This window comes from Oncorhynchus mykiss, chromosome 7 (assembly GCF_013265735.2).
Source record: "Oncorhynchus mykiss isolate Arlee chromosome 7, USDA_OmykA_1.1, whole genome shotgun sequence".
Classification (NCBI taxonomy): domain Eukaryota; kingdom Metazoa; phylum Chordata; class Actinopteri; order Salmoniformes; family Salmonidae; genus Oncorhynchus; species Oncorhynchus mykiss.
Window position 1 is genome coordinate 4584766 of NC_048571.1, and position 12155 is coordinate 4596920.

At 45.9% G+C, this 12155-nt stretch overlaps 1 protein-coding gene across 14 annotated transcripts in view; it reads left to right on the plus strand.

Moving 5' to 3' along the window:
- Window positions 1-12155, plus strand: part of LOC110519331 (dystrophin-like) — a 369908-nt gene that overhangs the window by 229396 nt on the left and 128357 nt on the right. For 11 of the 14 annotated variants that reach the window (XM_036982105.1, XM_036982095.1, XM_036982096.1 and 8 more), the window contains 5 exons: window positions 655-810; window positions 972-1142; window positions 3489-3671; window positions 5829-5963; window positions 7400-7549. In XM_036982105.1, coding sequence (XP_036838000.1) covers window positions 655-810; window positions 972-1142; window positions 3489-3671; window positions 5829-5963; window positions 7400-7549 — 795 coding nt within the window. Of the gene's footprint in view, window positions 1-654; window positions 811-971; window positions 1143-3488; window positions 3672-5828; window positions 5964-7399; window positions 7550-7789; window positions 7882-7935; window positions 7965-8031; window positions 8048-12155 lie in introns of those variants that run through there. The other 3 variants (XM_036982109.1, XM_036982106.1, XM_036982107.1) reach the window with 3 other exon arrangements.

A 12155-nucleotide genomic window follows, 5' to 3' on the forward strand; every position in this document is an offset into this window, starting at 1 on the left:
TACAGCCCAGTAAATGAGCCCTAGGGCATACAGCCCAGTAAATGAACCCTAGGGCATACAGCCCAGTAAATGAGTCCTAGGGCATACAGCCCAGTAAATGAACCCTAGGGCATACAGCCCAGTAAATGAACCCTAGGGCATACAGCCCAGTAAATGGGCCCTAGGGCATACAGCTCAGTAAATGAACCCTAGGGCATACAGCCCAGTAAATGAGCCCTAGGGCATACAGCCCAGTAAATGAGCCCTAGGGCATACAGCCCAGTAAATGAACCCTAGGGCATACAGCCCAGTAAATGAGTCCTAGGGCATACAGCCCAGTAAATGAGTCCTAGGGCATACAGCCCAGTAAATGAACCCTAGGGCATACAGCCCAGTAAATTAACCCCAGGGCATACAGCCCAGTAAATGGGCCCTAGGGCATACAGCTCAGTAAATGAACCCTAGGGCATACAGCCCAGTAAATTAGCCCTAGGGCATACAGCCCAGTAAATGAGCCCTAGGGCATACAGCCCAGTAAATGAACCATAGGGCATACAGCCCAGTAAATGAACCCTAGGGCATTCAGCTCAGTAAATACAGTACAAGTGAACATCTCTCTGTCACACATCCATTTCAATTAGTCATATCCCCTGTGTCTCTGTTGGGATTGGCTAGGCCCTGGTGAATGACATCCACACCATCCAACCCAGTCTGAACGGCATCAATGAGGTGGGCGTGTCTCTGAAGACAGAGGCGGAGCCAGCATTCGCCATCCAACTGCAGAAGGAGCTCGATGAGCTGAACGCTATGTGGGAGATAATCTGCAAACAGGTACACACACACACACACACACACACACACACTCACACTCACACATACACACACACACACACACCGTACCCACCCAAGCGTTGATTCCATCCATCCCTGTCCTGACACATCATCTGTTGTTATTGTGTGTCTATTCATGGTATGTGTGTGTGTGTCTCCAGGCCTATGCTAAGAAGTCCGCTCTGAAGGGGGGTCTGGACAAGACCATGAGCCTGAGGAAGGAGATGGCTGAGATGCAGGAGTGGATCACTCAGGCTGAGGAGGACTATCTGGAGAGAGACTTCACTTACCAGACCCCTGAGGAGCTACGCAAGGCTGTGGAGGAACTCAAGGTAGGGTGTGTGTTGGGAGGAGGGAGTGTGTGTGTTGGGAGGAGGGAGTGTGTGTGTTGGGAGGAGGGAGTGTGTGTGTGTGTGGGGGGGGGGGGGGGCAGACTTCCCTATAGCCAACCCTGGGCCCTCATCCAAACCATACTCTGACCCTAATCTAAGCACTGACCTGCCTCACAACACCCTCCCTCCCTCCCTCCCTCCCTTTGTTCTTCTCCCTCCCTCCCTCCCTCCCTCCCTCCCTCCCTCCCTCCCTTGGATCATCTCCCTCTCTCCCCCTCATTCTCCCTCTCTTTATCCTCTTTAATTCAAGCTCAATAACTTTTGTTGGCAGTCATGCATTTCTAAAACAAAGAGCAATAAGATAAGCATCTCTTCATCTCTCTCTCTCCCTCCTGCCTTTCTTTCTTTCTCTATCTCTGCGCTCTCTGTATCACTTAATCTCTTTTTATCTCTGCTCTCTGAATCCCTCTCTCTCTCTACCCCCTCTCCAACCCTCTCTCTCCCCCCTCTCCTACCCTCTCTCTCTCTCTCCCCTCTCCTACCCTCTCTCTCTCTCCCCTCTCCTACCCTCTCTCTCTCTCCCCCCTCTCCTACCCTCTCTCTCTCTCCCCTCTCCTACCCTCTCTCTCTCTCCCCCCTCTCCTACCCTCTCTCTCTCTCCCCCCTCTCCTACCCTCTCTCTCTCTCTCCCCTCTCCTACCCTCTCTCTCTCTCCCCTCTCCTCTCCTACCCTCTCTCTCTCTCCCCTCTCCTACCCTCTCTCTCTCTCCCCTCTCCTCTCCTACCCTCTCTCTCTCTCCCCTCTCCTACCCTCTCTCTCTCTCCCCCCTCTCCTACCCTCTCTCTCTCTCCCCCCTCTCCTACCCTCTCTCTCTCTCTCCCCTCTCCTACCCTCTCTCTCTCTCCCCTCTCCTCTCCTACCCTCTCTCTCTCTCCCCTCTCCTACCCTCTCTCTCTCTCTCCTCTCCTCTCCTACCCTCTCTCTCTCTCCCCTCTCCTACCCTCTCTCTCTCTCCCCTCTCCTCTCCTACCCTCTCTCTCTCTCCCCTCTCCTACCCTCTCTCTCTCTCCCCTCTCCTCTCCTACCCTCTCTCTCTCTCCCCTCTCCTACCCTCTCTCTCTCTCCCCTCTCCTCTCCTACCCTCTCTCTCTCTCCCCTCTCCTACCCTCTCTCTCTCTCCCCCCTCTCCTACCCTCTCTCTCTCTCCCCCCTCTCCTACCCTCTCTCTCTCTCTCCCCTCTCCTACCCTCTCTCTCTCTCCCCTCTCCTCTCCTACCCTCTCTCTCTCCCCCCTCTCCTACCCTCTCTCTCCTCTTGTCCCCTCACATGTTTTGTCTCACTTCTCCCTCTCTCCCCTCTCTCTTTAATTCAATTCAACTTAAGGGCTTTATTGACATGGGAAACAAATGTTTACAATGCCAAAGCAAGAGAAATAGATCATAAACAGATGTGAAATAAACAATAAAAATGAACAGTAAACATTGCACTCACAAAGGTCTCTATCTGTCTCTCCCTCACTCCCTCCTCCTCTCTCCTCTTCTTTCTTTATCTCTATCTGTCTCTCCCTCCCTCCTCCTCCTCTCTCCTCTTCTTTCTTTATCTCTATCTGTCTCTCCCTCCCTCCTCCTCCTCTCTCCTCTTCTTTCTTTATCTCTATCTGTCTCTCCCTCCCTCCTCCTCCTCTCTCCTCTTCTTTCTTTATCTCTATCTGTCTCTCCCTCCCTCCTCCTCCTCTCTCCTCTTCTTTCTTTATCTCTATCTGTCTCTCCCTCCCTCCTCCTCCTCTCTCCTCTTCTTTCTTTATCTCTATCTGTCTCTCCCTCCCTCCTCCTCCTCTCTCCTCTTCTTTCTTTATCTCTATCTGTCTCTCCCTCCCTCCTCCTCCTCTCTCCTCTTCTCTCTTTATCTCTATCTGTCTCTCCCTCCCTCCTCCTCCTCTCTCCTCTTCTTTCTTTATCTCTATCTGTCTCTCCCTCCCTCCTCCTCCTCTCTCCTCTTCTTTCTTTATCTCTATCTGTCTCTCCCTCCCTCCTCCTCCTCTCTCCTCTTCTCTCTTTATCTCTATCTGTCTCTCCCTCCCTCCTCCTCCTCTCTCCTCTTCTCTCTTTATCTCTATCTGTCTCTCCCTCACTCCCTCCTCCTCTCTCCTCTTCTCTCTTTATCTCTATCTGTCTCTCCCTCCCTCCTCCTCCTCTCTCCTCTTCTCTCTTTATCTCTATCTGTCTCTCCCTCCCTCCTCCTCCTCTCTCCTCTTCTCTCTTTATCTCTTTCTGTCTCTCCCTCCCTCCCTCCTCCTCTCTCCCCCCCTTTCTTAATCTCTCTCCATCTCTCTGTTCTCTCTGTAGAAGGGTCAAGAGGAGGTCCACTCTAAAGAGCTGAAGGTGAAGCTGCTGACTGACTCTGTGAACAGTTTCATCTCCAAAGCCCCTCCGGCCGCCCACGATGCCCTCAAGGCAGAGCTGGTCGTGCTGACCGCTAACTACCAGAGACTCTGCAGCCGCCTGGACGGCAAGTGTAAAACCCTGGAGGTACGATCCCGGACAGATACCAGACAACTACTGGACAGATACCGGACAAATACTGGACAGATACCGGACAACTACTGGACAGATACCGGACAAATACTGGACAGATACCAGACAACTACTGGACAGATACCGGACAAATACTGGACAGATACCAGACAGATACTGGACAGATACCAGACAACTACTGGACAGATACTGGACAGATACCGGACAACTACTGGACAGATACCGGACAAATACTGGACAGATACTGGACAGATACTGGACAGATACCAGAAAACTACTGGACAGATACCAGACAACTACTGGACAGATACCAGACAAATACTGGACAGATACCAGACAACTACTGGACAGATACCAGACAACTACTGGACAGATACTGGACAGATACTGGACAAATACTGGACAGATACCAGACAAATACTGGACAGATACCGGACAGATACTGGACAGATACTGGACAGATACCAGACAAATACTGGACAGATACTGGACTGATACCGGACAGATACTGGACAGATACTGGACAGATACCGGACAACTACTGGACAGATACCCGACAACTAATGGACAGATACCAGACAAATACTGGACAGATACCAGACAACTACTGGACAGATACCAGACAAATACTGGACAGATACCAGACAAATACTGGACAGATACTGGACTGATACCGGACAAATACTGGACAGATACTGGACAAATACCGGACAAATACTGGACAGATACCGAACAGATACCGAACAGATACCGGACAGATACTGGACAGATACTGGACAGATACTGGATAGATACCGGACAGATACTGGACAGATACTGGACAGATACCAGACAAATACTGGACTGATACCGGACAAATACTGGACAGATACTGGACAGATACCGGACAAATACTGGACTGATACCGGACAAATACTGGACAGATACCGGACAAATACTGGACAGATACCGAACAGATACCGGACAGATACTGGACAGATACTGGACAGATACCAGACAAATACTGGACAGATACCGAACAGATACCGGACAGATACTGGACAGATACTGGACAGATACCAGACAAATACTGGACAAATACTGGACAGATACCAGACAAATACTGGACAGATACCAGACAAATACTCAAATCAAATTTTATTTGTCACATACACATGGTTAGCAGATGTTAATGCGAGTGTAGCGAAATGCCTGTGCAATACTGGACAGATACTGGACAAATAATGGACAGATACCAGACAAATACTGGACAGATACCAGACAAATACTGGACAGATACCAGACAGATACCAGACAGATGCCAGACAGATACCAGACAAATACTGGACATATACCAGACAAATACTGAACAGATACTGGACAGATACTGGACAGATACAGATACTGGACAGATACTGGACAGATACAGATACTGGACAGATACCAGACAAATACTGGACAGATACTGGACAAATACTGGACAGATACCAGACAAATACTGGACAGATACCAGACAAATACTGGACAGATACTGGACAGATACTGGACAAATACTGGACAGATACTGGACAAATACTGGACAGATACCAGACAAATACTGGACAGATACTGGACAGATACCAGACAAACACCAGACAAATACTGGACAAATACTGGACAGATACTGGACAGATACTGGACAAATTGGGACAAATACTGGACAGATACTGGACAGATACTGGACAAATACCAGACAAATACCGGACAGATAATGGACAGATACAGATACTGGACAGATACTGGACATAATACTGGACAGATACTGGACAGATATCTGACAAATACTGGACAGTACAGCACACACACGCAGGAATGAGCACAGGCAGGCACACACACACACACACACACACACACACTTCACCCCCTCTTACCCCTCTAATCCTCCCCTTCGTGGAGCTCTCACCTCACAAAATCAATGTTCCTGGCATTACAAACACATAGTACAATCTGTAGACGAAACATAACAGAATATCAATGAGTCTTTGTATCTCTCTTATCTGTTTTCATCTACTTTCACAGGACACATTTCACCCTCTATCACACACACACAAACCATTTCTCTCTCACACTCTCTCTCCTTTCTGTCTTTCTGTTTGACCCTCTCTCTCTCTCTCTCTGACCCCTGGGCTGTAGGAGGTGTGGGCGTGTTGGTGTGAGCTGCTGTCCTACCTGGAGCAGGAGAACGGCTGGCTGGACCAGCTGGAGCAGAAGCTAGACGAGACAGACAGCATCCCGGGGGGAGCAGAGGAGCTCTGTGAGGCCCTTGATGTGAGCACCTTTGACCTTTGACCTTTCACCACACTCTCTCTGTCGTTATGTCGTTCCTGGGGGACTCCATTCATCAGCCTTCTGCAGCTATTGACCAATAATGGCAGCAGCTACATGGTCATGGTTCATGTCAAAACACGAAAGAGAAACAACTGTTTTCCCCAAGACTTGTCCTGAGTCAGTGATATCTATCTCTGTATTAGTGATACCAGGTACGGCCCAGAGTCAGTCATATCTATCTCTGTATTAGTGATACCAGGTACGGCCCAGAGTCAGTCATATCTATCTCTGTCTTAGTGATACCAGGTACGGTCCTGAGTCAGTGATATCTATCTCTGTATTAGTGATACCAGGTACGGTCCAGAGTCAGTCATATCTATCTCTGTATTAGTGATACCAGGTACGGTCCAGAGTCAGTCATATCTATCTCTGTATTAGTGATACCAGGTACGGTCCAGAGTCAGTCATATCTATCTCTGTATTAGTGATACCAGGTACGGCCTAGAGTCAGTCATATCTATCTCTGTATTAGTGATACCAGGTACGGTCCAGAGTCAGTGATATCTATCTCTGTATTAGTGATACCAGGTACGGCCCAGAGTCAGTCATATCTATCTCTGTCTTAGTGATACCAGGTACGGTCCTGAGTCAGTGATATCTATCTCTGTATTAGTGATACCAGGTACGGTCCAGAGTCAGTCATATCTATCTCTGTATTAGTGATACCAGGTACGGTCCAGAGTCAGTCATATCTATCTCTGTATTAGTGATACCAGGTACGGCCTAGAGTCAGTCATATCTATCTCTGTATTAGTGATACCAGGTACGGTCCAGAGTCAGTCATATCTATCTCTGTATTAGTGATACCAGGTACGGCCTAGAGTCAGTCATATCTATCTCTGTCTTAGTGATACCAGGTACGGCCCAGAGTCAGTCATATCTATCTCTGTATTAGTGATACCAGGTACGGCCCAGAGTCAGTGATATCTATCTCTGTCTTAGTGATACCAGGTACGGCCCAGAGTCAGTCATATCTATCTCTGTATTAGTGATACCAGGTACGGTCCTGAGTCAGTCATATCTTTCTCTGTATTAGTGATACCAGGTACGGGCCAGAGTCAGTCATATCTATCTCTGTATTAGTGATACCAGGTACGGCCCAGAGTCAGTGATATCTATCTCTGTCTTAGTGATACCAGGTACGGCCCAGAGTCAGTCATATCTATCTCTGTCTTAGTGATACCAGGTACGGCCCAGAGTCAGTCATATCTATCTCTGTATTAGTGATACCAGGTACGGCCCAGAGTCAGTCATATCTATCTCTGTATTAGTGATACCAGGTACGGCCTAGACAGAGGGAGTGTGAATATACTGGACACTGATTGGCCTAAAATAAAAACCAAAGTGTGTGTGTGTGTGTGTGTGTGTGTGTCCAGGCCCTGGACACATTGCTGCGTCACCCTGAAGATGGGAGGAACCAGATCAGAGAGCTGGCTCAGACCCTGATGGACGGAGGAGTTCTGGATCAACTGATCCAGCACAAACTAGAGGCCTTCAACACACGCTGGGATGAACTCATGCAGAGGGTGAGGTCTTCTCTGTGTTAAACATACACACATACAGAGAGGCTGAGGCCTTCAACACACGCTGGGATGAACTCATGCAGAGGGTGAGGTCTTCTCTGTGTTAAACATACACACATACAGAGAGGCTGAGACCTTCAACACACGCTGGGATGAACTCATGCAGAGGGTGAGGTCTTCTCTGTGTTAAACATACACACATACAGAGAGGCTGAGGCCTTCAACACACGCTGGGATGAACTCATGCAGAGGGTGAGGTCTTCTCTGTGTTAAACATACACACATACAGAGAGGCTGAGGCCTTCAACACACGCTGGGATGAACTCATGCAGAGGGTGAGGTCTTCTCTGTGTTAAACATACACACATACAGAGAGGCTGAGACCTTCAACACACGCTGGGATGAACTCATGCAGAGGGTGAGGTCTTCTCTGTGTTAAACATACACACATACAGAGAGGCTGAGGCCTTCAACACACACTGGGATGAACTCATGCAGAGGGTGAGGTCTTCTCTGTGTTAAACATACACACATACAGATGTAGGATCTTAATTCGATCACTCTTTTGTTACTGAGAATTTTCCTGCACAGTAGAAAATACAAGTGTGTAGTGTATTCAAGGTTTAAAAAGACTTCTGAAGTTTGTAACAATAAAGGTATTAACCCCTACAGAAAAATGACCGTTAATTATTATCCACATAATAATTCACATCTCCCGTTGCTGCAGGATTATTTTCCTGCTGTAGCAAACAGGCTCAAATGAAGACCCTACATCTGTAAAGAGAGGTGAGGAGGGAAAGAGATATAGGCCTGGCTGACATCTGAGATAAAGACCTACTTCTCTGTCAGATTCTTACACACTGACAATTAGTCACAAGCACTCACAGGAACACGCGCACACACACACACACAACACAATAAGGCTATGACAATCCCTGTATTAATTCTGAAGTCATGTGATCCTCTATGAAAGAACTGATTAATGCATAGCTCTTAAGCCTTTCTCCATTATGCCAGTATCAGTGTGTCAGTATCAGTGTCTGTTAGTCTGTCTGTGTAGACTCACGCTTACTGGGGTCATGAAGTTCGGAGAATCCTCTTCCTGTATAGTTGTGATCTATAAAGGAGAATCCTCTTCCTGTATAGTTGTGATCTATAAAGGAGAATCCTCTTCCTGTATAGTTGTGATCTATAAAGGAGAATCCTCTTCCTGTATAGTTGTGATCTACAAAGGAGAAGAGGTAGTGGAACTGTCACAGGGCACTCGAGTGTTTGTGAGTATGATGTCGACAGAGAAGGAAAGAAAGACAGACAGAGGGGCAGACAGACCGACAGACAGGCAGACAGGCAGCACGGCAGACCGACAGACAGGCAGACAGACAGGCAGGCCGGCAGATAGATAGACAGGCAGACCGAAAAGCAGACCGAAAGGCAGGCAGGCAGACAGACAGACAGACAGACAGGCCGACAGACAAGCCAACAGACAGACAGGCCGACAGACAGGCCGACAGACAAGTCGACAGACAGGCCAACAGACAGACAGGCAGACAGACAGTCTTAGACTCAGATAAAGAGCAGTGTTGGGATCACCTCATCTCCTTAACTGGCTGAATTGTAAAGTGAATTGACCCCAGACCAGAGACAGACAGAGAGAGGTAGTAAATATTGCTCTGGAAATGCATTTGTTTTATTGAAACTCTGTAACTGATTCATATGTCTTGTTCTGCCCTGCACCTTACTGTGCTGCCTTAACTAGGCCCAATAACTACACTATACTGTAATACCTTACTGTGCTGCCTTAACTAGGCCCAATAACTACACTATACTGTAATACCTTACTGTGCTGCCTTAACTAGGCCCAATAACTACACTATACTGTAATACCTTACTGTGCTGCCTTAACTAGGCCCAATAACTACACTATACTGTAATACCTTACTGTGCTGCCTTAACTAGGCCCAATAACTACACTATACTGTAATACCTTACTGTGCTGCCTTAACTAGGCCCAATAACTACACTATACTGTAATACCTTACTGTGCTGCCTTAACTAGGCCCAATAACTACACTATACTGTAATACCTTACTGTGCTGCCTTAACTAGGCCCAATAACTACACTATACTGTAATACCTTACTGTGCTGCCTTAACTAGGCCCAATAACTACACTATACTGTAATACCTTACTGTGCTGCCTTAACTTGGCCCAATAACTACACTATACTGTAATACCTTACTGTGCTGCCTTAACTAGGCCCAATAACTACACTATACTGTAATACCTTACTGTGCTGCCTTAACTAGGCCCAATAACTACACTATACTGTAATACCTTACTGTGTGGCCTTAACTAGGCCCAATAACTACACTATACTGTAATACCTTACTGTGCTGCCTTAACTAGGCCCAATAACTACACTATACTGTAATACCTTACTGTGCTGCCTTAACTAGGCCCAATAACTACACTATACTGTAATACCTTACTGTGCTGCCTTAACTTGGCCCAATAACTACACTATACTGTAATACCTTACTGTGCTGCCTTAACTAGGCCCAATAACTACACTATACTGTAATACCTTACTGTGCTGCCTTAACTAGGCCCAATAACTACACTATACTGTAATACCTTACTGTGCTGCCTTAACTAGGCCCAATAACTACACTATACTGTAATACCTTACTGTGTGGCCTTAACTAGGCCCAATAACTACACTATACTGTAATGCCTTACTGTGCTACCTTAACTAGGCCCAATAACTTCACTATACTGTAATACCTTACTGTGCTGCCTTAACTAGGCCCAATAACTACACTATACTGTAATACCTTACTGTGCTGCCTTAACTAGGCCCAATAACTACACTATACTGTAATACCTTACTGTGCTGCCTTAACTAGGCCCAATAACTACACTATACTGTAATACCTTACTGTGATGCCTTAACTAGGCCCAATAACTACACTATACTGTAATGCCTTACTGTGCTACCTTAACTAGGCCCAATAACTACACTATACTGTAATACCTTACTGTGCTACCGTGTATCTAAGGCCCAATAACTACACTATACTGTAATACCTTACTGTGCTGCCTTAACAAGGCCCAATAATGACACTATACTGTAATACCTTACTGTGCTGCCTTAACTAGGCCCAATAACTACACTATACTGTAATACCTTACTGTGCTGCCTTAACTAGGCCCAATAACTACACTATACTGTAATACCTTACTGTGCTGCCTTAACTAGGCCCGATAATTACACTATACTGTAATACCTTACTGTGCTGCCTTAACTAGGCCCGATAACTACACTATACTGTAATACCTTACTGTGCTGCCTTAACTAGGCCCAATAACTACACTATACTGTAATACCTTACTGTGCTGCCTTAACTTGGCCCAATAACTACACTATACTGTAATACCTTACTGTGCTGCCTTAACTAGGCCCAATAACTACACTATACTGTAATACCTTACTGTGCTGCCTTAACTAGGCCCAATAACTACACTATACTGTAATACCTTACTGTGCTGCCTTAACTAGGCCCAATAACTACACTATACTGTAATACCTTACTGTGCTGCCTTAACTAGGCCCAATAACTACACTATACTGTAATGCCTTACTGTGCTACCTTAACTAGGCCCAATAACTACACTATACTGTAATACCTTACTGTGCTACCGTGTATCTAAGGCCCAATAACTACACTATACTGTAATACCTTACTGTGCTACCTTGTAGTAGTAGTTTACCTGTGGTGGTAGGTGGTACTTTATTAGTGGAGGTAGGTAGTAGTTTATTAGTGGTGGTAGATAGGTAGTATTAGTAGTTTATTAGTGATGGTAGGTAGTAGTTTATTAGTGATGGTAGGTAGTAGTTTATTAGTGGTGGTAGGTAGTAGTTTATTAGTGGTGGTAGGTAGTAGTTTATTAGTGGTGGTAGGTAGTAGTTTATTAGTGGTGGTAGGTAGTAGTTTATTAGTGATGGTAGGTAGTAGTTTATTTGTGGTGGTAGGTAGTAGTTTATTTGTGGTGGTAGGTAGTAGTTTATTAGTGATGGTAGGTAGTAGTTTATTTGTGGTGGTAGGTAGTAGTTTATTAGTGAATGTAGGTAGTAGTTTATTAGTGATGGTAGGTAGTAGTTTATTAGTGGTGGTAGGTAGTAGTTTATTTGTGGTGGTAGGTAGTAGTTTATTAGTGGTGGTAGGTAGTAGTTTATTAGTGGTGGTAGGTAGTAGTTTATTAGTGGTGGTAGGTAGTAGTTTATTTGTGGTGGTAGGTAGTAGTTTATTAGTGATGGTAGGTAGTAGTTTATTAGTGGTGGTAGGTAGTAGTTTATTAGTGGTGGTAGATAGTAGTTTATTAGTGGTGGTAGATAGTAGTTTATTAGTGGTGGTAGGTAGTAGTTTATTAGTGGTGGTAGGTAATAGTTTATTAGTGATGGTAGGTAGTAGTTTATTAGTGGTGGTAGGTAGTAGTTTATTAGTGGTGGTAGGTAGTCGTTTATTAGTGGTGGTATGTAGTAGTTTATTAGTGGTGGTAGGTAGTAGTTTATTAGTGATGGTAGGTAGTAGTTTAGTGTGGATCAGTG